Source organism: Dryobates pubescens, chromosome 29, assembly GCF_014839835.1.
Source record: "Dryobates pubescens isolate bDryPub1 chromosome 29, bDryPub1.pri, whole genome shotgun sequence".
Classification (NCBI taxonomy): domain Eukaryota; kingdom Metazoa; phylum Chordata; class Aves; order Piciformes; family Picidae; genus Dryobates; species Dryobates pubescens.
In genome coordinates, this window is record NC_071640.1 from 11,472,558 (window position 1) to 11,498,507 (window position 25,950).

The following is a 25,950-nucleotide window of genomic DNA, read 5'->3' on the forward strand; positions in this document are numbered from 1 at the left end:
CCCAGCCAGCACCGACACGGCGATGCGGCAGCGGGAAGAACCCCTGGAGCTTCTGGAGGTGTTCAGGAGGGGAGTGGATGTGGCACTTGGAGCCATGGTTTAGTAGTCAGGAGGTGCTGGGTGTCAGGTTGGACTCGATGATCTCTGAGGTCTTTTCCAACCTTACTGATTCTATGATTCTTCCCCATGAGGGTGGTGAGAGCCTGGCACAGGCTGCCCAGGGAGGTGGTGGAAGCCTCATCCCTGGAGGTGTTTGCAGCCAGGCTGGAGGTGGCTGTGAGCAACCTGCTGCAGTGTGAGGTGTCCCTGGCCATGGCAGGGGGTTGGAACTGGATGAGCTGAAGACTGGAAGACTGATTTGTCTTGTGTGGGATGTGCAGCTTTAGGCACCGGTGGCATCAGCCCAGTGCATCACAGAAAGCCCTTTGGCTGTTGCTCACCAGTTGCTGTAACTATTGAGGCAAACCCTCTGTGATCTACAGCACCCCAAAACACTCAGGCCTGTTGGTAGACCCCCATGAACCCCAACATCCAGAGAACAGAGTGGTGCACTCCACCATTCCCAGCCATGAACTGTTTCAGTTGGAAAAGACCTCTGAGGTCATTGAGTCAAACCATTCTCTAATTCTTCCAAGTCTGGTGCTGAGCCACGTCCTTCAGCACCACATCTCTGCATCTTTTAAACCCCTCCAGGGATGGTGATTCAACCACCTCCCTGGGCAGCCTGTGCCAGTGTTTGAGACCCCTTTAAATGAGGAACATTCTTCTAACATCCAACCTAAACCTGCCCTGGTGCAACCTAAGGCCATTTGCTCTTGTCCTATCACTTGTTGTTAGGGAGAACAGCTCTAGTGCCAGGACAATGGCCAAGGGGATGGCATCATGTTCCCTCTCTATGTCCCAGCTGCAAAAGCAGCCCTGGTGCAGGCTGAGGTGCACACTGCTCTCACAATCATAGAATCATAGAATCACCAAGTTTGGAAGAGACCTCAAAGATCATCAAGTCCAACCTGTCACCCAACACCTCCTGACTATTACTAGACCATGGCACCAAGTGCCACATTCAATCCTTTTTTGAACCCCTCCAGGGATGGGGACTCCACCACCTCGCTGGGCAGCACATTCCAAAGGCCAATCTCTCTTGCTGGGAAAAACTTCCTCCTCACCTCCAGCCTAAACCTCCCCTGGCACAGCTTGAGACTGTGTCCTCTTGTTCTGGTGCTGCTTGCCTGGGAGAAGAGACCAACCCCCACCTGGCTACAACCTCCCTGCAGGGAGTTGTAGAGAGCAATAAGGTCTTCCCTGAGCCTCCTCTTCTCCAGGCTAAGCAACCCCAGCTCCCTCAGCCTCTCCTCCCAGGGCTGTGCTCCAGACCCCTCCCCAGCTTTGTTCCATGATCAGGTCGTTCCAAGCCCTGGGTAACCTGACCTGGAACACTTCCAATCATGGGGCATCCACAGCTTCTCTGGGCAACCTGTGCCAGGTTCTCATCACCCTCAGTGAAAAAGAAAAGATGTCTTCCTTATGTGCAATCTAAGCCTACCCTTTTTCAGTTTAAAAGAGTTGCCCCTCGTCCTGTCACTACAGGACACCTGCAGGTGCTTTCCAGTTGCTGACCAACAAAATACAAACTGGAAGATGAGGGAATTCTGGCACTCTGCTTAAAACAACTCTGAGATGGAGAGGTTGTGTCCACAAACACTTCTGCAAGGCCAGGGAGGTGCCATCCCTTCAGCTCTGCAGACAGAGTCCTGCCTGGTGAAGTCCTGGGGTGAGGACAAGATGGCCTTGCCAATAAATGGTCCAGCTCACACAAACAAAAGCATTTCTTTAAAGGAGTTGCACTTTCAATCCTCAGTCCAGCCACTGGGAAACAGATGTGCAACAAGGGCAAGTGTAGAGTCTTGCACCCAGGAAAGAACAACTCCATGTGCCAGGAGAGTTTGGGGCCTGACCTGCTGGAGAGCAGTGAAGGGGAAAAAGACCTGGGGGTCCTAGTGGATGGGAGGTTGAGCCAGCAATGTGCTCTGGTGGCCCAAGAAGGCCAGTGGAATCCTGGGGGGGATTAGAAGGGCTATGGTTAGTAGGTTGAGAGGCTCTCCTCCCTCTCTACTCTGCCCTGATGAGGTCACATCTGGAATATTGTGTCCAGTTCTGGGCCCTCAGGTCAAGAAGGACCTCAGGGAACTGCTTGAGAGAGTCCAGCACAGAGCCATGAAAATGTTGAAGGCAGTGGAACATCTTCCTCATGAGGAGGGACCAAGGAGCTGAGAGCTCTGAGGCCTGGAGAGCAGGAGCCTGAGGGTGACCTCCTTGCTGTTGCTAAAGCTGTGCAGGGTGAGTGCCCAGAGGCTGGGGCCAGGCTCTGCTGGGGGGATGCCCAATGCCAGCACAAGGGGCAGTGGTGGAAGCTGAGGCAGAGGAAGTTCCATGGAAACAGGAGGAAGAATTATTTCTCTGGGGGTGTGACAGAACCCTGGAGCAGGCTGCCCAGGGGGGTTGTAGAGTCTCCCTCTCTGGAGATATTCAAGCCCTGCCTGGATGTGTTCCTGTGTGGCCTGGTATAGGTGACCCTGCTCTGGCAGGGGGATTGGACTGGATGATCTCTCAAGGTCCTTTCCAGCCCCTAACATTCTGTGACTCTCTGATTCTATGATGGGGACAGCCTGGGAGAAAGGACTCTCCTGGTACCAACACATTTGTCTTTAGAGATTCTGGCAACCAGAAAGGAGAAAGCAGCTACCTGCTTTTTAAAGTCTAAAGGGTGGTTATCCTTCATGGGGAGGCTGTCAGGAAAGGCTGCCCAGGGAGGTGGTGGAGTCACCATCCCTGGAGGTGTTCAAGAGGGGACTGGATGTGGCACTTGGTGCCATGGTCTAGTCATGAGATCTGTGGAGACAGGTTGGACTCGATGATCTTCGAGGGCTCTTCCAACCTTAGTTATACTGTGATACTGTGATACAGTCACTTATGCTGCCATTGGCCTTCTGGGGACAAAAGACCAGAGGCTTGGAGCACAAGCCCTATGAGGAGAGATTGAGGGAGCTGGGGTTGCTTAGCCTGGAGAGGAGGAGACTCAGGGGTGACCTTATTGCTCTCTACAACTACCTGAAGGGGGGTTGTAGTGAGGCGGAGGTTGGTCTCTTCTCCCAGGCAACCAGCACCAGAACAAGAGGGCACAGTCTCAGGCTGCGTCAGGGGAGGTTTAGGCTGGAGGTTAGGAGGAAGTTTTACACAGAGAGAGTGATTGCCCATTGGATTGGGCTGCCTGAGGAGGTGGTGGGGTCGCCGTCGCTGGGGGTGTTCAGGGCGAGACTTGACAGGGTGCTTGGTGCCATGGGTTAGTTGATTGGGTGGTGTTGGATGATAGGTTGGACATGATGATCTCGAAGGTCTCTTCCAACCTGGTCTATTCTATTCTATTCTATTCTATTCTATTCTATTCTATTCTATTCTATTCTATTCTATCTCCTACCCACAGCAGAGACCAAACCAGCCAGGGCCTCCAGTGGGTGGAATTCCAAAGCTCCTGACGTTTTCCTGTCCCAGGTACCACCTGAAAGTGCCCAAGGAGGCAGGAGCAGTCTGGAGGAAGCAGGCAGAGCGCCCACGCTCTGCCTCAACCAGCTGAACTCGTGTTTGCAGGGCAACACCTCGGCTCCAGCCTGGAGCCCTGAGGTACGAAGCAAAGCCAGCGCCCCGGAGCTTCCCTGCCTCCGAGTCTTGGCAGCCCGCGCTGCCTGGCGCAGGATACCAACGGGATGAGCTTCCCCCTGCTTTCTGCTCGCTGCACAGCTGGGCGAGCCCCGCACCTCTGCTTACCTCAAGCCCGTCGCCTGGGGCAGTTTCGAGGCTGCACCTTCGCGAAGGCAGCGCCGGGGCGGGCACGAAGCCACCGCTGCCTGTGCTGCGTGGAGGGCAGCCCTGCCTGACACATCACAGCTTGGCCCACACGCTGCCTGTGGTCCCTGTGGCTTGGGGCAGGGCTGAAGTCACAGCCTGGCCCCGGCTCCGCCTTCCTGCCCTCTTTAAAGGCTGTTTAAAAGCAGCCACAGTCAGCTCTCCCTTCCCCTGGCTTCCTCCTCTGGCTCTCGGCGAAAGGGGAAAGAGCTTCATGTCTTGGCGCGAGCTCCTGCCCCCCTGGCTGGTGATCGTGGCAGGCCTGACTGGCATCGTGCTGCTTTGTGTCTCCACTAAAGATGTGCCTCTCACCCCTCTTGGGACCAAGGTAAGGGCATCCAGAAAGCAGCCCCACAGACAGGGAGAAGGTCCTATGCTTGTTGTCCCGCTGGGCCACCGGGTGGCCCAGCGGGACAACAAGCATAGGACCTTCTCCTTCTTGATGAGAACTTTCTCCTTCTTCTTTGAAGAGAACCTTCCTGTTGAGGAGAACCTTCCTGTCAGATGCAAGCTGAGCATCTGAGCTGCTGTGGTTCCTTGCTTTTGACATTCATTGCTCTCCTGAGCTGTTTACCAGCCCCAACCAACCAGCTGAGGAAGGAACTAGAACAGGATTGCAAAGGAGGGGTTGGCTTCCTTCAACGTGCTGTAGCTTTTCCAGCCAAACCCTTTGGCTGGGCAGGGGCAATACAGGCTGGATGTGGTCCCTGGTTCAGCAGAGATGCTCACCACAGGCTGAGGAGAAAGCCCATGCTAGGAGGTAGTGTCAGTGGAGGGAAAGAGCTAAGCTCCTCTTGAAAGTCAGCAGAAATTTGGCTCTGAAGTGATGCTTCTGTCTTTAAAAAGCAAATTGTCTTCCATGCCTCCTCCTCTTCTGTCCTCTCTTGGCTTCAGCTGAGGAGCCCAACTTGCTCTGCACAGCAGGGTCAGACCTGCCTGGTGACTGGGGGGTTAATGCCCATCTGCTCTGCCTCTTGCAGCCACTGAGGTGAGGTGAGTGGCACGCCATGGTTTAATCAAACAGAAGTAGGTTAACCTCTGTGTTTAAAGACTCTACCCTGCCTCCACTTTCCTCTCAGACAGAGTTGGAATTAAAATAACCCCCAACCCTTACTGCTCTGTGCTCTGTCCCTCCTTAGTGCAGAGCTGGGGTAGCAATGTGGTGACCAATTCTCCTCCCGTGTGCTCCCACCAGCAGCCTCTTATTTTGTGAAGGAGAGGGGAAAAAAAAACGCAGGTTTCCCCACCAATACCATTCCCTTCTTCCTCTTCTGCAGCAGCCAACGTGTCCCTGCGAGAGAGATGAGCTGTCACTCATGTGGGAGGATGCCAGCAGGCTTGGGCAGGGAAGTTCCAGCTTCCTTCCGCCTTGCTGCTCCAGCTCCAGTCCCACCAGTTCCCGGCCTGGGTGCTGTGCCTGGTGCAGCTGGGAGCTCCCAGGAAGGCAGCAGGCAGCCAGATGCACTCAGAGGCTGCAGCCAGGCTCTGGCTTGTGCTGAAATCCTTTTGACCTCTCAGGAGGCTTCTCCTCCCAGTCTGTCACAGCTACAGCTTAGACCATGCACTACCACGCACCTCCCACATCTCAGGAGCTTCTTTCCTATCTGTGTAGGAGAAGTTTGGGGTCATGCAATAGCAGGGAGAACAGGAGAGCCCAGGCTAGCACCCTAGGCTGGCACCAGGGCTATTTTGAGTGTGGGCATATCCAGAACAGCCACAGAGCTGTGCTGTAGGCCTCTCATTTCTTAACCCTCAGACTCGAGGTGCAGCTCTGCAAGGCTTGTTCAGCAGCAAGTAGAGCAGAGGCTGGGCTGCAAAGAGATGGGGAAAGCCTTTGCCCTGACTGCTAGGTAGCTGGAGAACTGTCAGTGGGCAAGGTGTGGAGAAATCTCACGTTCACTGCTGCCATTTCTGCCAAGACATGATCTGCATCTCTGGGGCAGCTGGACACTGCTCCAGAGAAGGGCAACAAAGCTGGTGAAGGGTCTGGAGAACAGGGCTGGGAAGGAGCAGCTGAGGGACTTGGAGAGAAGGAGGCTGAGGGGGACATTCTGGCTCTCTACAGCTGCCTGAAAGGAGCATGGAGAGAGGTGGGAGTTGGTCTCTTCTCCAAGGAAATAAATGATAGGACAAAAAGAAATGGCCTCAGGTTGCACCAGGGAAGGTTTATGCTGGATATTAGAGGAAACTTCTTCACTGAAAGGGTTCTTAAAACACTGGAACAGGCTCCTCAGGGAGGTGGTTGAATCCCCCTCCCTGGAGGGGTTTGAAAGATGTGTAGGTGTGGTGCTGAGGGCCATGGTTTAGCACCAGCCTCAGCAGAGTCACAGAATGGTTGGACTGATGATCTTAAAGGCCTTTTCCAACCAAACTGATTCTGTGTCTCTGTGCTGGCTGATCCCAGTGTGCTGCACCTCTGACAGGTCTGGCACACATCCAGGCAAAGCCAGCCTGTGTCACACCAGCTCTGCAGTGGAGCATCAAACAGATGTGGGAGACTTAGGTTCCTCATAAGTAGGAGCAAGCCACAGCCTTCGATGCCTGCACGAAGGCTTTAGCAAACTAATCAGTCCCAGTTTCAGTCCCAGAATTGGTCAAGAGCCTGCACAGTGCCATCCCTCGCTGCTTTAGGACCTGTTTTTCCTGAGCTCCAGGTGGCTCAGCTCTCAGTGGCAGCTCTCTCCCTGGTTTCAGGAGCAGCTACAGAGCACACTGCTGTAGGTCTGGGGTATTTCTGGGTGTCTCTCCACTCCTGCTGCTCCTCATGTATATTCAGAAATGCAGATGGCTCCTTGCAAATGCACCTCAGCACCTGGCCTCACCCTTTTCTTTGAACATGCACAGCCAGCTCAGAGAGTGCAGCCAGGCCCTTGGGTTCCCCACAAACACCTACGTGACGCTGAGTAACCCTACAGTGCCAAGCAGCATGCACTCAGGGGTGCTCATCTAGAATGCTTTTGGGGTTTTCCAGTATGGCCTTGTTCTGGATGCTGGTCCATCCCACACCATCCTCTTCATCTACCAGTGGAGCACCACCAAGGCCAACAGGACTGGGGTGATCAGGGAATGCAGTTCCTGTGCTGTGCAAGGTAAGGTGCCTGATCCGTGAGTGGTGGTCTGTGGGACTGGTGTGGAATGGATGGGAACACAAAGATCTCTGGGCAGACCCTAATAGCAGCCTTCCAGTACCTGAAGGGGGCTACAAGAAAGATGGAGAGAGTCTGTTCCTAAAGACCTGCAGTGACAGGATGAGGGGCAATGGCTTTGATTCAATTCAGTTCATAGATCATAGAATCAATAAGGTTGGAAAAGACCTCAGAGATCATCAAGTCCAACCTGTCCCCCAACACCTCCTGACAACTAAACCATGGCTCCAAGTGCCACATCCAGTACCCTCTTGAACACCTCCAGGGATGGGGACTCCATCACCTCCCTGGGCAGCACATATTCAATTCTATTCAATTCAATTCAATTCAATGACTTCTGCTTGGGGTGTCCTTGACAGCTGAAACATCCTCAATAAATATGTGAAACGTGCTGCTAAACACTCCAGTCAGCTTTTGGCTCCAGCTTTTGCTCCAGACTAAACTGGCCCCATTGTAATGTTCAAACCCACACTCCTAGCTGGAAGACCCCTGCCTGAAACAAGCCCCTTGCCCTCTAAGCATGGAATGGAAGAGAAGCAGGCAGGATGTGGACCTGATGGAGGGCTGTGAAAATGATCAGGGGGTTGGAGCAGCTCTGCTGTGAGGACAGGCTGAGGGAGCTGGGGCTGTTCAGCCTGGAGAGGAGGAGGCTCTGGGGAGACCTTAGAGCAGCCTTCCAGTATCTGAAGGGGGCTACAGGAAGGGTGGGGAGAGACTGTTTACAAAGGCCTGCAGGGACAGAACAAGGGGCAATGGCTTCAAGCTGGAGAAGAACAGATTTAGACTGGATGTTAGGAACGAGTTCTTTACTATGAGGGTGCTGGAACACTGGCACAGGTTACCCAGGGAGGGCCCATCCCTGGAGGTATTCAAGGTGAGGCTGAACAGGGCTCTGAGCAACCTGATCTAGTGGAGGATGTCCCTGCTGACTGTGGGGAGGTTGGACTGGATGACTTTTGGAGGTCCCTTCTGGCCCAGACTATTCTATGATTCTGTGACTCTGTGATTCTATGACTCTGTGAGTCTGACTCTGTGATTCTATGCTTCTGTGACTGATTCTATGATTCTAGGATGTGTGCATGGACCATTGTTGCAGTTCCCTTGGCTCCTGCATCACTTAGCTGTAAATTGACAGAATGGTGCCAGTGAGGCACAAGCTGCATTTCACCATGGCTCTTCTGGACGTGGGCATCAGAGCACTTGGCAGCAGCAGGTGGCAGGTGTTTGGCCTGCTGCAGGCAAGGAAGCTCACAGAGAGGATGGGGCTTGTTCTGATGTCCTCATGGATCACTAGCAGAGCCAAGGTTGCTGAGCTTCTCAGCCAGGCATGACAGCCAACAGCAACAGAGACAAATCTGGCTGCATGGTGACTCCTGGTACCTTCTGCTGACTGATTCTGGGCAGTAAGTGCTGTAGCTCCAGCACAACAGAGGACCAAAGGCTCCAGTCCTCCATGTGGGGGTTGCCAGCACGAGTTCAGCATGGTCCTGGGTGTCACATTTTGGAAACTACTGGAGTCTTCCTCACTGGTTTGAAGCAGTTTGGCCCTGCCAAAGCTGAAAGGATTTCACACATTAGTGTTTGGGGTTTCCCTTCCCTATCTCTCAGTCTTGCTTTGATGCTGAAGCCTCATGGCAGCAGGATGCTGGGGGGCCCAGGATTCTGTAGCAGTCTGCTGTGGGAGGGCAGCTGCCCAACAAGCAGAGAAGAGAGTTTGTGCCCCTGCAGATTGTAAGCAAACCACACACAGAAGATTCCCAGGATGGTAGGGGTTGGAAGAGCCCTCTGGAGATCCCCTAGTCCAACCCCACTGCTACAGCAGGGTCACTCAGAGTAAACCACACAGGCACAGGCACAGGCAGGCTTTGAAGGGACTCCACCACCTCTCTGGGCAGCCTGTTCCAGTGCTCTGCCACCCTCTAAGTGAAGATTTTTTCATTTTGTTTATGTGGAGCCTCCTGTGTTCCACATTGTGTCCAATGCCTCCTGTCCTGACACTGGACACCCCTGGGAAGAGTCTGGCTCCATCCTCCTGACACACAGCCTTTAGATATTGATCAGCATTCATGAGATCCCCCCTCAGTCTCCTCTTCTCCAGGCTAACCAGCCCCAGCTCTCAGCCTTTCTTGGTGAGGCAGATGTTCTATCATCATCTTGGGGACCTTGTGTGTGTCACAGAATTGCCAGGGTTGGAAGAGACCCTAAGAATCATCCAGTTCCAGCCCCACTGCCATAAGCTGGGACACTTTCCACTAGATCAGGTTGCTCAGAGCCACATCCAGCCTGGCCTTAAAAACCTCCAGGGATGAGGCTCCCACTACCTCCCTGGGCAACCTGTGCCAGTCTCTCACCACCCTCATGGGGAAGAACTTCTTCCTAATGTCTAATCTAAACCTCCTCTCCTCTAGCTTGGATTCATTCCCCCCCCCCCCAGTCCTATCACTACCTGACACCCAAAGAAGTCCCTCAGCAGCTTTCTGGAGGCCCTCTTCAGATGCTGGAAGTCAAGGTGTCCCTTGACTTCTGCCATGTTCACTGCCTGGGTTAAAAACAGCAGCTGTAGCTTGGTGCAGCACTTGGGCAGCAGCAGCAGTGAGGGGTCCAGGAAGTTCTGTTGCTCAGCTGTGAGAAGTCCTCTGTCTGCATGGCTCAGCAGCCAGAGCCATTGAGCAGCTGCAGGCAGACTGCAGCTCAGCCCTGCGCGGGGCTTGGGAGGGCAAAGCTTGTGGTGAGGGAGTCATGCAGCCAGGAAGATGAGTGGGCCAGAGGAAGGGGAAGTGAGGTTCTGCTGGGTAGTTCAAACCCAGCACTTCACACCCCACTGAACCATGCTGGAATGAGGATGACTCAAAGCTTGCATGCAGCTTCCTCTGGAGCAGAGCTTGCAGGTGGGGGGCTCGGAAGCCAGCCCTGCCAACATAGGAGGAAGTGGGTGGAAGAGGGAGGTGAGACATCAGTCTCATCTCTGTCTGCATGGCAGTGTGGCCTTTCTCTGTGAGAGTGGCTAAAGCCACATTTCCTCCTCTGTGGGCTGAGACAGCCCCAGCTGTTGCAGCAGACAGTGTGTGCTAGGTAGTCATTTATAGGATGCCTCAGCAGCAGAGCTAAGGTTCTCTTAGTGCAGCCTGGGACTTCCATGCAGACTTGTTTTGCTCCCAGTACCATATTTTGGTACAAGAGCTGCCTGGGGGGAAGCATAGCCAGCAGGTCGAGGGAGGTGATTCTCCCCCTCTGCTCTGCTCTGCTGAGACCCCACCTGGAGCTCTGGGTCCAGTTCTGGAGCCTCTGTTACAGGAAGGATCTGGAGGTGCTGGAAGGTGTCCAGAGAAGGGCCAGGAGGATGAGCAGAGGGCTGGAGCTGCTCTGCTGTGAGGACAGACTGAGAGAGTTGGGGTTGTTCAGTCTGGAGAGGAGAAGGCTCTGAGGAGAAACCTAATTGTGGCCTTCCAGTATCTGAAGGGGGCTACAAGAAAGCTGGGGAGGGACCTTTTAGGGTTCCTCCCCAGGGAGGGGATAGGACTGGGGGGGATGGAGCAAAACTAGAAATGGGGAGATTCAGATTGGATGTGAGGAAGAAGTTGTTCCCCGGGAGGGTGGTGAGAGCCTGGCACAGGTTGCCCAGGGAGGTGGTGGAAGCCTCCTGCCTGGAGGTGTTTGCAGCCAGGCTGGATGTGGCTGTGAGCAACCTGCTGCAGTGTGAGGTGTCCCTGCCCATGGCAGGGGGGTTGGAACTGGCTGAGCCTTGAGGTCCCTTCCAACCCTGGCAATTCTATGATTCCAAGTCCTTCCTTCTGCCTGTGACAGGTCCTGTCATTACCCATGCCCTAGGACAGCAGCCTCTGGGTAACAACTCTCACACCTCTCTCATAACTCTCCTTAGAAAATGTAATTTCTTCTTCTGGCCCTCAGGTCTAGGAGTCTCCAACTACTCAGATTCTCCTCAGAAAGCAAGGAAGAGCTTGGAGCCATGCTTGAAGTGGGCCCAGAAGGAGATCCCAGCAGAGCAGCACAGCCAAACCCCCCTCTACCTGGGAGCAACCACCAGCATCAGGCAGCTGAAGTGAGTGAACATTGCAACCCCCCAGCCAGAGATCAGCCCTTGTCACACAGACCATTCTGTAAAGGCACCCAACCCTTTCTGCTCTATGCTGGGTTCCATCCCTAACCTGCTGGTCAGGCAAACCTTCTTCAGGTGCTGATGTACTCAAGGGGAGCACAGCATGTCTGTGTCTCCATCCTGTCCCCCCAAGCAGCCATGAAGCCTTGCTGCTGCTACCAGTCTGTCTAAAGTCTCCTTCACAATTAAGGCTTCACAGTGAGTGTCTGAGGAAAGGTCTGGCAGCTAAAGGGCTTTCAGTTTATCTGACAACCCACATGGGCTTGCAGAGGTGCTTCTTGTTAACAGGGTGGGAATGGTGGGGGGAAGATCATAGAATGCTCTGGGTTGGAAAGGACCTTTAAAGGTCATCTAGTCCACCCCTCTTCAGTGAACAGAGACATCTTGGACTAGACAAGGTTGCTCAAAGCTCTGTCCAACCTGACCTGGAATGTGTGCAGAGGGGGAAGATCCACCTTAGCATACACACTTTTGGGGACCCTGTTCTCAGTCACCTCATTAATGGGACCTTTATCTCCTTTTAGATGCTGGGTTAAAGAAAGGTCTGGACAGGACCACATCAGTGGGGCAAGGCCACAGGATTCCCTTAGTGGCAGAGGGTATTAAACTCCCAGGCTCTTGAATGGTGGCACAATTGCTCAAATCATCCCTCTGCTGTTCTTGCCCCCAGTGCCATGCAAGGGTAGAGAGAAGTAGCAGCAGGAGTGGGACCTTGTGTCTCTGCACTACTGCCCAAAATGAGGAGCAGAGCAGAAGTCCTGCAGCTGTGCCCCCACTGCAGGCTGCTTCTGGCAGGGCCATGCAACCATAAATGTGCCTTCTTTTTCTCTTCTGTTTAGCCTCAGCCATCCCATCCTCTCTGACACTGCCCTTGCAGACCTGACTGTGGCCCTGAAGTCATCCCCCTTTGACTTTCAGGGGGCACAAGTCCTGCCCAGTCCAAACAAGGAAGCATTCAATTGGGTTGCTGTTAACTATGTCCTGCAGAACTTCTTCAAGGTAAGGAACAATCCTGCCTGGGGAAGCACAGCCCTGAGCTGAGCAACTCCTGGTAGCAACAGAGGGATCAAAGTCCTGTACTTTAAACACTGCTTAGGCACAACTCTCACTGCCTTCCAGAGGAGAAGGTTCTATCCAACACCTGATGGTGGGGGGCATAGTATGAGATGGTTATAGCTAGGCTGAAGGACAAGATCTCTCACATGGCCTTTCACAGACCTGTTCATGCAGTTGCCATAACAGATGTGAGGCTTTCTGGACATCCAGGATGCTCACATCAGAATCCCATCATGGTGGAGGTTGGAAGGAACCTTTGGAGATATCCAGTCCAAGCCCCTGCTAAAGCCACAGCAGCTTGCCCAGGATCGCAGTGGCCAGGTGGGGTTGGAAGCTCTCCACAGGAGACTCCACAACCTCTCTGGGCAGCCTGCTCCAGGCCTCCAGCACCTTCACAACAAAGAATTTTCTTCTTTGGTTCAGATGGAACCTCCTGGGTTCCAGTTTGTGCCCCTTGCCCTGTCCCTGGGCACCACTGACAAGAGCCTGGCCCCATCCTCTTGCCCCCCACCTTTCAGCTCTTGCTGAGCATTGATCAAATCCCCTCTGGGGCTGCTCTTCTCCAGGCTCAACACCCCCAGGGCTCTCCGCCTCGCTGGTCTCTCACCGTGCAGATGGCAATGTCTGTACAATGGCCCTTCTGTCCCCTCCAAAGCCATAGTTCAGCATCCTTGTGTCCTGTGGGCAAAAGAAAAGGGTTAGGCTGTAGCAGAAAGCTGCTTTCTCTCTGTGTGCACTCATGCTTGCATCTGACTGTAACCCAGGTGCAGGTCTTGAGAAGTGACCTCTCTGGTTCTCTTTGGATCAGTACGACTGGCGAGGACAGTTGGTCCCCTCTGGGAAGGGGATGGCAGGAGTCCTGTCTGTGGGAGGAACCTCCACACAGCTCACTTACAAGGTGGAAGAAGAGAACCAGGCACCAAAAGATGGAGTGAGGCTGCAGCTGTATGGGCAGACACACAAGGTGTACACTCACCACTGCCCCTGCCACGGCACGGACCAGCTCCGCAGCAGGCTCCTCGCCACGCTCATCCAGGTGAGTGTCAGCCACAGGACATTTGCAAGGTTCACAGATACATGGAATGGTTTAGGTAGGGAGAGACCCCACAGATCATCCAGTTCCAACCCCCCCTGCCATGGACAAGGACACCTCACACTAGATCAGGTTGCTCAAGGCCTCATCCAACCTGTCTGTGAGCACTTCTAGGAAGAGAGCATCCCAGACCTCCTTGGGCAAGCTGTTCCAGGATCTCACCACCCTCACTGGGGAGCAAGGAGCTGGGGCAATTTCTGCAGTTCCTCCCTCTAAAATACATTCAGTTTCTCCTAGGATCCTCACCTGGTCCTAGCTTCACAGCCCAATGATTTTGGACACTAGATCCAGGGGCTCAGATGTCAGCATGCCTGTGCTGCAGTGTGCCCAGGTGTTTGCTAAGGGAGTGGGAAAAGGGTTTCAGCTTCACCACAGACTTGGTGTGGGAAAACCTGCTCAGCATGCAGCTGCAGGCTGTCCTATCCCTGCTGGCTCTGTGGAGCCCCAGAGTTGCTCTCTCAAGCAGACATTGGCCAGATGTGGATGAAGAAAGCCCACCACAGGCATGGGTGGGCAGCCCAAGGACTGTGTTCCTGGATCCAGCCTCACTGAGTGACATTGCTCAAGCTGTAGGCTTCTCCTGGGCAAAATGGCAACCCCTGCCTTTAACAGAGGAGGGCTGATATACCTAAGAAAGCTCAGGCCTCCTGTGAACATACTCTCCATGCCTGCATCAAAGCTCTCCAGGAGACACACAAGCACCATTGAAGGGCTTCCTACTTGCAGGCTCTGTTTGGCTCCTTACTTCATACACATGCACAAAATTGCTGTCCAGAGGTGCTAAGATCACCTTCAGGGTGAAGGGAGACAAAAGCTTTCCTTGGCTCCTCTGAATGGCTCCTCCATCCTAGCAGGGGAGCCAAAAGAGCAGCACCTGGGAATCAGCTGGGACCTTCCACCTGGGGTATTTGCTTTGCTGACTCCTGTGGTGAAGCCTCTTGAAAAGCACCTCCTCACTACTGCCTTTGAAAGCATGCAGGTGCTTTGGTTCTTCCACATTTGCTTTCACTTGGAGGGGGGCAGGATCTGAGGCAGACTCAGGAATCATTTTCAGTCTCCACCAGAACTGATTGGTTTGTTTTCAGAAATAAACTACTCTCTAGCATGGGCAGCAGGTGGAGGGAGGGGATTCTGCCCCTCTGCTCTGCTGAGAGCCCCCCTGCATTGCTGGGGCCAGCTCTTCAGCCCCCAGCACAAGAAGGACACAGAACTGGCAGAGCAGGTCCAGAGGAGGCCACAGCAATGATGCAAGGGCTGGAAGCCCTCTGCTGTGAATAGAATTGAATTGAATTCACCAGGTTGGAAAAGACCTTTGAGATCATCAAGTCCAACCTATCACCCAACACCACCTGATCAACTAAACTAAGTGTCCCATCTAGTCTCTTGTGTGGGGACAGGCTGGGAGAGTTGGGGCTGCTCAGCCTGGAGAAGAGAAGGCTCCAGGGAGCAGCCTTCCAGTACCTGAAGAGGTGCACAGGGGAGCTGAAGAGGGGCTTGTCACAAAGGCAGGGAGTGACAGGACAAGGCACAATGGCTTCAAACTAGAAAGAAGCTGGACTGAGATTGGACATTAGGAAGAAATTCTTGCCCATGACAGGGGTGAGACACTGGTACAGGTTACCCAGAGAAGCTGTGGATGCCTTGTCCCTGCAAGTGTGCAAGGCCAGGTTGGATGAGACCTGGATGGACTTGGTCTAGTGGGAGGTGTCCCTGCCCATGGCATGGGGCTGGGAACTGGATGATTTTTAAGGTCCCCTCCAACCCAAACCATTCTGTGATTCCATTTGAGACCTGGATGTCCCACATGGAGACCCAGTTCACCCCAGTTATGGTGGGGGATTTCTACAGATAAGAAACTGATTCTTGATGGGTTTAGCCATTGTTAAGGCAGCCTCTTCCTTCCTACTACAATGAGTACAGGATGCCTTGGAATTGTATCTCTGGTCTCAGGGAGAGCAGGGAGGGCTGCAGCTCCTCAGCCTCCCACTGCAGGTCCAGTCACTGCAGCTTGTCCTGAGCTGGGGAGGAACTGGGATCCTGCTGGAACAGTCTGGGCCTTGCAGTTCCCTGGCTGAGATAAGTTTTGGCAAAGCTTTTGCAGCCTGCCCCTGTGGTTACAGCATTGTGGGGCCAGAGCAAAACTCCTTCACTGTTAGATTGTTGTCTTCCCCTGTGAAACCCTGGGATGCAAACCTCTTCTCCTGCTGCCTCTGTCCTTGTTTTATTCCGCCTCCAGGATCAGAGAAGTGCTCAGACCGTGTGGAACCCCTGCTGGCCCCTCGCCTACTCCCGGGAGGTGCAGTGGCAGTCCCTGCAGGCAGGGCCCTGTGCCACCAGGGGTGACACAAGGCACAGCCCTGGCCCTGAGGAGGTCTTCAACATCAGCGGCTCCAGCAATGCCACCGCCTGCATGGGGCTAGTGCAAGGCCTGCTCAACTCTTCCTCCTCCTGCAGCTTCCTCATGCATTCCCTCAGCAAGCCCAGGACCAGGTTTCTAGTAAGTTCTGATTTCCACTGGGGCAGGCAGCTGGTGTGGAGAGCACATGAAATGGGACCAGTCTGAGCACTGCTAAACAGAGAGGCAGCAGCCACACCGTGCCCTCTGCCAGCCAGGGGCACTGCCCTGGCTGATGCTGCACACATGCACTCCTGTCCTCTGCCCAGCACTGGTCACATGTGCACCAGGGCTTCCGACCAGCGACTGTGGTGGGCTTTCTTCATCCCCAGCTCAACAATGTCTGCTTGAGAGAGAAATAGCAGGGATAGGACAGCCTTGTCCTGTCACTCCCTGCCTTTGTGACAAGCCCCTCTCCAGCTCCCCTGTGCACCCCTTCAGGTACTGGAAGGCTGCTCCCTGGAGCCTTCTCTTCTCCAGGCTGAGCAGCCCCAACTCTTCCAGCCTGTCCCCACACAAGAGACTGGATGGGACACTTAGTTTAGTTGATCAGGTGGTGTTGGGTGATAGGTTGGACTTGATGATCTCAAAGGTCTTTTCCAACCTGGTGAATTCAATTCTATTCTATTCACAGCAGAGGGCTTCCAGCCCTTGCATCATTGCTGTGGCCTCCTCTGGACCTGCTCTGCCAGTTCTGTGTCCTTCTTGTGCTGGGGGCTGAAGAGCTGGCCCCAGCAATGCAGGGGGGCTCTCAGCAGAGCAGAGGGGCAGAATCCCCTCCCTCCACCTGCTGCCCATGCTAGAGAGTAGTTTATTTCTGAAAACAAACCAATCAGTTCTGGTGGAGACTGAAAATGATTCCTGAGTCTGCCTCAGATCCTGCCCCCCTCCGAGTGAAAGCAAATGTGGAAGAACCAAAGCACCTGCATGCTTTCAAAGGCAGTAGTGAGGAGGTGCTTTTCAAGAGGCTTCACCACTGAAGTCAGCAAAGCAAATACCCCAGGTGGAAGGTCCCAGCTGATTCCCAGGTGCTGCTCTTTTGGCTCCCCTGCTAGGATGGAGGAGCCATTCAGAGGAGCCAAGGAAAGCTTTTGTCTCCCTTCACCCTGAAGGTGATCTTAGCACCTCTGGACAGCGATTTTGTGCATGTGTATGAAGTAAGGAGCCAAACAGAGCCTGCAAGTAGGAAGCCCTTCAATGGTGCTTGTGTGTCTCTTGGAGAGCTTTGATGCAGGCATGGAGAGTATGTTCACAGGAGGCCTGAGCTTTCTTAGGTATATCAGCCCTCCTCTGTTAAAGGCAGGGGTTGCCATTTTGCCCAGGAGAAGCCTACAGCTTGAGCAATGTCACTCAGTGAGGCTGGATCCAGGAACACAGTCCTTGGGCTGCCCACCCATGCCTGTGGTGGGCTTTCTTCATCCACATCTGGCCAATGTCTGCTTGAGAGAGCAACTCTGGGGCTCCACAGAGCCAGCAGGGATAGGACAGCCTGCAGCTGCATGCTGAGAGGTTTTCCCACACCAAGTCTGTGGTGAAGCTGAAACCCTTTTCCCACTCCCTTAGCAAACACCTGGGCACACTCCAGCACAGGCATGCTGACATCTGAGCCCCTGGATCTAGTGTCCAAAATCATTGGGCTGTGAAGCTAGGACCAGGTGAGAATCTTAGGGGAAACTGAATGTATTTTAGAGGGAGGAACTGCAGAAATTGCCCCAGCTCCCTGCTGCCAAGGCCTCCAAGGAGATTAGGATTAGTCTACTCACCCAGGCAGGGCCAGGAAGGCTGCTGCATGCAAGGTAGAAACAATCCTGTTGCCATCTCCAGACAAGAACAGATCTGCTTGTCTTCCTTGCACCCATCAGAGCTGTAACCACCCCCACAGGCACCCAGAAAGGACCCCCTGGCAATGAACCCACAGCTGCTGCCCCTTGCTTTCCCATGGGCTCTGTAGGCAACCTGGGGAGGCAGAGCACAGTCCAGCCTGATGATTCTTGCTGCTGCTGTTGTAGGTGATTTCTGAGGCCATGGACTTGGTGAGAGAAACTGGCCCTTCCCCTGACCTGGGACAGGCAGTCAACAGGCTTTGTGGGATGTCCATCAAAGAGGTAACTGTGGAATAATTTGGTGTGCACAGAGAGTGGGAAACAAGGCAAATCTGGGCTCAGACAGCCATAATTTGCTGGCTCTCTTAGGGAAAAACTTGGATTTGCCTGGGTTTGGGGATTTGGTTTTACTTGAAGGAAACAGACTCCACTTATTTTCCTTCAGCTGCTGCTGGTAGCACCTGGCCTCTACTGAATGAAAAGCCCAAGTACCTTTCACTGCCTAGGAAGGAGCAAGTAGGAAGGCTGTCCACTCATTCTGTAAATCACCTTGGTCTCCCTCCTCTCCTTAAGTGCAAGGAACACATCTGCTTAGGCTCTAGGGGCTTTCCCATTTCACCTGGGCACATAGAGACCAAGCCAGGGGGAACCTCTAAGTTCTTTCCCTCATTTGGCAGCTTATGAGGTCAGCCTCATCTGCACCTACCCTGACCATCCACAACAGCATTCAAAGAGGACAATTTCAACAGGGTTTGCTAATGGGGTAGCAAAGCTCATAAGCAGCTCCCCAAAGCTTTCTCTTCTGGAGAGAAGATCTTGGTGATGTCCCTGTTGAGAGAAAGGCTGCACCATGAGCTCAACCTAGAGAGCAGCTTTAGGAGACCTGACTGCCAGTCCTGCTGCTCCTGGATCTGCCTGGGATTTGACAAGATGGGAACAAAGGCATTCAGAGATGACACTGGTTCCTAGACCACAGTCCAGTGGGAGCAGGAAACAGGGTTTCAGTCTGCACAGGACACAAATCCCTCCTCCAGCCCCACTGCCAGATCCAGAGCAGGAAAGGAGATGTCACAGCAAGCCTGCAGTTCAGCTACTGATTTGATACCAGAGACCTAACACAATTCAGCCCTTGTTGAGGAGGCTGACTGTGAAGCACCTACCATTGTATGAAGGCAAGATGTTGCACTCATCAGAAGAGCTGATATTTAGTATCCTTCAGCAGTGACATTCTGGAGAAACAAGGCCTTGATCATCCAGTTCCAATCCCCCTGCCATGGGCATGGACACCTCCCACTACAGCAGGCTGCTGAAGGCCACATCCAACTTCCCTCCACCACCTCCCTGGGCAGCCTGTGCCAGAGTCTCCCCAGCCTCACTGGAAAGACTTTCTTCTTCATCTCCAGTCTCAATCTCCCCTCTCCCAGCTCAAAGCCATTGTTCCTCATCCTGGCACTCCCAGCCTTTGTACAAAGTCCCTCCCCAGCTCTCCTGGAGCCCTTCAGGTACTGGGAGGCTGCTCTGAGGTCTGCCTGGAGCCTTCTCTTCTCCAGGCTGCACAGCCCCAACTCTCCCAGCCTGGCCCCACAGGGGAGGGTCTCCATCCCTCTGATCATCTTTGTGGCCTCCTCTGGAGCCTCTCCAGCAGCTCCAGGTCCTTCCTGTGCTGGAGGCCCCAGAGCTGGAGGCAGTGCTGCAGGTAGGGGCTGAGCAGAGCAGAGCAGAGGGGCAGAATCCCCTCCCTGTGCTGCTGCTCTCCCTGCTCTGGCTGCAGCTCAGCACTCAGCTGGCTCTGGGCTGCCAGGGACCACTGCTGGCTCCTGGGGACTTTGTCACCAACCAACACCCCCAAGGCCTTCTCCTCAGGGCTGCTCTGGAGCCATTCTCTGTCCAGCCTGGATCTGCCAGAGATTGGATTGTGTTGGGATTGCCCCAGCACAGGCTGGCAGAGTTTTCTCAGTTACCATTCCCAGCAACATATTTACTCCTTTTCTTTCTTCCCCATATTCCTTTGACAGTGGCAGCAGCTGGCTAGGGAGTCCCAGAGAAGCCTGGATTCACTTGCTGACTACTGCCTCACCTCTGCCTACATCTTTCAACTCAGTACAAAGGGCTACACCTTGGACTTGGATGGGTCTGTCTGGACTGCATTCCAGAAGGTCAGTTAGCCACAGTGTGGTATTTCCAGCTACAAAGGAGAGCTGGTTTCACACCAGCCAGCCTGTCCCCACTTCTACAAGCCTTAATCAGCTGAGTTTCTCCAGCAAGCTGCTCTTGCAAAATAAATTCACAGTCATGATGAGGAAGCAAACCCAGTGTCAGGGAGCTAGAGACAGTACTTTCCCCCACTGCAATCCAAATGGGTGAAAACTCTGAGCTGGAAAAACCTCACCTGTATGTGTCTACAGCCAGGATGGCTGGGTCACCACTTCATGCTAAGGGCAAACTGCTGATAATATTCCCTGAGCCAAAAGATGCTGCCCAACCTCTTTCCAATCACCCTCATCCTGGTGAGGGTTTATAAAGTCTGAAATAGCTTCAGGATCTGGAGCCTCTAAGGGCAGGAGGACATGGTTCAGGTTCTGCCCTTCACATAAGAAAGGGAAAGCCTGTTCCCAGGGAAGGAGGGCTTGGTTCAGGTCCTCCCCTTCACATAAGAAAGGGAAAGCCTGTTCCCAGGGAAGGAGGACTTGGTTCAGGTTCTCCCCTTCACATAAGAAAGGGAAAGCCTGTTCCCAGGGAAGGAGGACTTGGTTCAGGTTCTCCCCTTCACAAAAGAAAGGCAAAGCCTGTTCCCAGGGAAGGAGGACTTGGTTCAGGTTCTCCCCTTCACAAAAGAAAGGCAAAGCCTGTTCCCAGGGAAGGAGGACTTGGTTCAGGTTCTCCCCTTCACATAAGAAAGGGAAAACCTGTTCCCAGGGAAGGAGGACTTGGTTCAGGTTCTCCCCTTCACAAAAGAAAGGGAAAGCCTGTTCCCAGGGAAGGAGGACTTGGTTCAGGTCCTCCCCTTCACAAAAGAAAGGAAAACCTGTTCCCAGGGAAGGAGGACTTGGTTCAGGTCCTCCCCTTCACATAAGAAAGGGAAAGCCTGTTCCCAGGGAAGGAGGACTTGGTTCAGGTTCTCCCCTTCACAAAAGAAAGGCAAAGCCTGTTCCCAGGGAAGGAGGACTTGGTTCAGGTTCTCCCCTTCACAAAAGAAAGGCAAAGCCTGTTCCCAGGGAAGGAGGACTTGGTTCAGGTCCTCCCCTTCACAAAAGAAAGGAAAACCTGTTCCCAGGGAAGGAGGACTTGGTTCAGGTCCTCCCCTTCACATAAGAAAGGGAAAGCCTGTTCCCAGGGAAGGAGGACTTGGTTCAGGTCCTCCCCTTCACATAAGAAAGGGAAAGCCTGTTCCCAGGGAAGGAGGGCTTGGTTCAGGTTCTCCCCTTCACATAAGAAAGGGAAAGCCTGTTCCCAGGGAAGGAGGACTTGGTTCAGGTTCTCCCCTTCACAAAAGAAAGGCAAAGCCTGTTCCCAGGCTTCTCATCACCCCAGCAAAGGCATGGTGCCACTGAGCAGGGCCATGGCAGCAGGTTGGTCAGCCATGTGGTGGCCATCAGATCCAGGCAAGATAATGAGGCAGGTCCAAGGTCCAGCCAGGGAGCTCAGCCTAGAAAGCCAGAGACAAGCAACCTACAACATAGGGCTGAGGTTCAAGCAGGCAGCAGAGCCAGAGATAGAACTGATTACAATGGAGACCTGGGAAAACCAGGCAGTAAGCAGGAGAAGGAGCAGCACACACCCACAGCACAGCTCAGGAGAGAGGTAGCTGCCCAGGTCAGAGCTTAAATGGAGTTCCCAGGCCCATGGGCAGAAGGGTGGGAAGAAGTGCCAGGTGAGACTGGTCAGGGTAATGGAGGCCTAGTAGTGTACTCAGGGTAGTGGGAGTGGGAGAGTTCTTCATTTCAAACCTAATCCTGGGCTCAGCCTCCAATCAAGTACACAGAAACACAGCTGAGGTGCAGGCTGCCTCCCCTCCTGACCTCTGCTTCCTTTCTCTTTCAGCAGATGGGTGACACATCATCTGGCTGGACACTTGGGTACCTGCTGAGTGTGAGCAGCACCACCCCTCAGGACAGCCCAAGCTTCCTCAAGGGGATTGACTCAGGAGTGTGGTCTCTGCTCCTCATCCTCTTTGTCGTGCTGCTCACTGGCTCCTTCATGCGCATCTCCTACCGAGTGATGGTGAAGGAGAGCAGCTTCAGCAACAGGACCAGCAGTGTTTTTGCTGACCACTGACAGCCACCCTGGGGCTCTTGCCAGAGGGCAGTTACTGAACTGAACACAGAACTCAGGCAGGTCTAAGTCACTGGAGGATGAAAGTGATTTTCCTGCAGGGCTGCCCAAGCCTCCGAGCCCTATTTCCCATGACTGGCACCTGCGCTCCTCTGCCTTGAGACAAGAGGTCCTGCTCTGCAGGAAGCCTGTGGGTCCCTGGGGATGGCAAGCTCCTTGCTCTCCAGATGAGAGCAGCCTGCACAGACCCTGCTCAGGCTGCAGCTGAGGTTCCTCATGTCAACCTAATGAAAAGGTGCCTCTGATCAGGCAGGCCCTGAGCTGTTGTAAGTGAATACTGGGCAGTGCTGTTCACCAGGAGAGCTGGTGCCCAAAGGAGGAGCTCTGTCCTCTCCTGTGCCCATGTGAGAGAAGTTTCATGCAGCATTGCCACTAGTGAAGACTGCAACAGCATTCAACAGCCAAGTTGCTTCCATGTTCTAGGGAAGAAGCAGAGATTTTCTGCCTGCTGCTGCTGAGCTGTCTGTCCCTGCCCATGCATCCCTTCCAGCCAGCGCTCCTGGAGCCCTCAAAAGCAAGGCAAGATGTGGAGAGCATCCAAGGAGAAACCAAGGACACAGCCACACAGCTGAGTTCCTGTCCCTCAGCTAGCTCATGGCAACTCAGGGGTAAAACTGTCAAAGGCAACACTTTAACCAGGACTTAATAACACATTTTATGTCCCACCTGCCAAAGCAAGGTGTGTGCTGGGCTGAGCTTCACCACTTTGCTCACTTGCACTGAGCTGCCTGTCTCCTTGGCTCTGAAGATGAAGCCATCTCAGCTGGCATTGTCCTTTAGACAAGAGCAGAGCCAGGAACAGGAGCTTTCTAATTGCCAGCCCCATGGCTTTACAGAGTCACAGACAGTTAGGGGCTGGAAGGGACCTCCAAAGCTCAGCCAGTCCAACCCCCCTGCCACAGCAGGAGCACCCAGAGCAGCTCACACAGGAACACAGCCAGGTGGGTTTGGAATATCTCCAGAGAGGGAGACTCCACAAACCCCCTGGGCAGCCTGCTCCAGGGCTCTGTCTCCCTCACAGGGACAAAATTCTTCCTCCTGTTTCCATGGAGCTTCCTCTGCCTCAGCTTCCACCCCTGCCCCTTGTGCTGGCATTGGGCATCCCCCAGCAGAGCCTGGCCCCAGCCTCTGGGCACTCCCCCTGCACAGCTTTAGCAATAGCAAGGAGGTCACCCTCAGCCTCCTCCTTGCCAAGCTCCAGAGCCCTCAGCTCCCTCAGGCTCTCCTCATAAGGAAGATGCTCCACTCCCTTAATTATTGTTGTAGCTCTGTGCTGGACTCTCTCAAGCAGTTCCCTTTCCCTCTTGACCTGAGTGGCCCAGAACTGGACACAATACTCCAGATGTGGCCTCAGCAGGGCAGAGTAGAGGGGGAGGAGAACCTCTCTGACCTACTGGTCACAGCCCTTCTAATCCAGCCCAGAATGGCATTGGCCTCCCTGGCCATGAGCACACTTTCCTATTAGACTGTGACCAGAGTTACTTTATAATCCAATACTCAGGATTCCAGTGGGACTTGGCAGTGGCTCCAGCTCCTTTGCTCTGCTTGTCTGAAAGATGAGCTGCTGTACAAGTTCTCTGTGCTGATGTGAAGGGATGGATCCAGACAAACCCTGGCCTAGCAGCACTGAGAGCTCCCTTCTCGGATTGCTTCAGAGGATTAACCGTGGAGGCTGTTAAAAGCCCAGGGGACAATTGCCTGCAGCTCATCTCAGGCCACTTGAAACAGACATGGAAATGCTCACAGATGCAGGGCTGTGCCTTGCAGGGCTTTTTTAAAGCTACCATGGCACCCAAATCCTTGCAAATCTGACTTTGTAATCCCTTGTGGTCCCAGCTCATATGTAGGGCACAGCTCCTCCCCACAAGATTGGAGCATTCATGAATGTTTCAGGCTAATGAATGAAGGTTTGGGAACCTGTCACTCAGGTTGGGAGGGGTGTGGAAATAGATGTCAACAAGCTTCATATTCATCTCTTTGAGCTGCACATTAGAGATCTGTAATTGTATCATGTTATTAAAGAGCTTTTAGTGGACTGTCTGTGTTACCCTTGGCAGGAGATGAAAGCAGGGGGCTTGTGGTGGCTACAGACTGTTGCAGTGAGGAGGATGGGGGATGCTGATCTCACCTCTGTTTACTCAGGAGCTGGTTGTGATGTGTGTTTTTTGGGGGTACACACAACCAAAAACCAACCACCTAAAGGCACTTTCTTCCCAATGGCAGGCAGGCAAAAAATGGCTGCAGGTGATCTGGCTGCTGGTGCTTAGTTGATGAGAGATGTGCCTAGCTCTTTGATGTGTTCTTTGCTCAAACCACCTGAAGGAGGTAGGAGGGATTCAGGCAAGACTCCAGAACAAATGCCTTGTGAACAGGAGGTTATCAAGGAGTCAGTGACAGCAGGGAAATTCCTGAGCCTTCATTCCTCCTGCAGCTGGAAATAAAGGCTTCAGCAGAGCTCTGGCTCTGGGACCTGTCAGCACAGAGGAGAATCACAGAATGTTAGGGGCTGGAAGGGACCTCCAAAGCTCAGCCAGTCCAACCCCCCTGCCAGAGCAGGAGCACCCAGGGCAGCTCACACAGGAACACAGCCAGGAGGGTTTTGAGTATCTCCAGGGAGGGAGACTCCACAACCCCCCCTGGGCAGCCTGCTCCAGGGCTCTGTCATCTTCACAGGGAAATTTTTTTCCCTCACATTTACATGGAACTTCCTCTGGCTCAGCTTCCACCACTGCCCCTTGTGCTGGCATTGGGCATCCCCCAGCAGAGCCTGGCTCCAGCCTCTGGGCACTCCCCCTGCACAGCTTTAGCAACAGCAAGGAGGTCACCCTCAGGCTCCTGCTCTCCAAGCTCCAGAGCCCTCAGCTCCCTCTGGCTCTGCTCATGAGGAAAATGTTCCACTGCCTTCATCATTTTTTGTGGCTCTGTGCTGGACTCTCTCAAGCAGCTCACTGTCTGTCTTAACCTGAGGGGCCCAGAACTGGACACAATATTCCAGATGTGGCCTCAGCAGGGCAGAGTAGAGGGGGAGGAGAACCTCTCTGACCTACTGGGCCACAGCCTTTCTAATCCACCCCAGAATGGCATTGGCCTTCCTGGCCACAAGAGCACACTGCTGGCTCATGGTCATCTTTCCATGCACCAGGACTCCCAGGTCCCTTTCCCCTTCTCTGCTCTCCAGCAGGTCAGTGCCCAGCCTATCCTGGTGCATGGAGCTGTTCCTTCCCAGGGGCAAGACTCTACACTTGCCCTTGCTGAGCATCATCAAATTTCTCCCTGTCCAAGTCTGGCTGAATGGCAGCACAACTTCTGGTGTCTCAGCCACTCCACCCAGCTTGGTGTCAACAGCAAACTTGCTGGCAGTGCCCTCTGTGCCCTCATCCAGGTCATTGATGAATATATTGAACAGTACTGGTCCCAGTACTGACCCCTGAGGGACTCCACTAGACACAGGCCTCCAACTAGACTCCATCCCATGGAGCATGACTCTGACTCCATTCCTCCAACCAGTTCACATCCACCTCACTCCCTGATCATCCAGACCACACTGCCTCAGTTTAATTGCAAGGATGCTGTGGGAGACAATGGCAAACACCTTGCTGAAATCAAGACAGACCACATCCACAGCTCTACCATCATCTATCCACCTGGAGAGCTGTGGGACTCCTGCCTGAGATTTGCAGCCTACCCAAGAAGAACCCCACCACTGTCAGAAATGGAAACCAGCCAGGCAGATGCCAGCAGCTCCAGGACTCCAGGAGCTGTGACCTGCTTGGTCACTACCCAGTCTTCATTTTCAATACTAGATCACAGGGCCCAGGACAAGAGGATACTGGCTGGAACTTCCCCAAGCTCTTGTTCAGAAGTTTTGGGACTTCCATGTAGATAATAAGTGAGCACCCAGGCAAGAAGCTCAGCATGTCCCTCTGACACTTCACTTTGTCCTTGCACATGCCACCAAGCTGTACTAATGGCACATGCAGAGGGCCCTAACTTGCCCATCAAATCCATGGCACAAGGAGCTGCTGCTCTGTCAGGCAAAGACAACCCATCACCACTTGATTTAGGGCAGATCCTAAACTCTTGGGCTA

The 25,950-nt window shown here is 53.7% G+C and overlaps 1 protein-coding gene across 1 annotated transcript; it reads left to right on the forward strand.

Moving 5' to 3' along the window:
* The first annotated feature begins 4,114 nt into the window (after positions 1–4,114).
* Positions 4,115–21,805, forward strand: LOC104296958 (ectonucleoside triphosphate diphosphohydrolase 2). Its single transcript, XM_009896824.2, has 9 exons — positions 4,115–4,228; positions 6,872–6,989; positions 10,956–11,106; positions 12,003–12,162; positions 13,028–13,255; positions 15,549–15,809; positions 17,717–17,812; positions 19,555–19,686; positions 21,575–21,805. Exons 1-9 carry the CDS (start codon positions 4,115–4,117, stop codon positions 21,803–21,805), a joined length of 1,491 nt encoding a protein of 496 aa, XP_009895126.2.
* Positions 21,806–25,950: the final 4,145 nt, after the last annotated feature.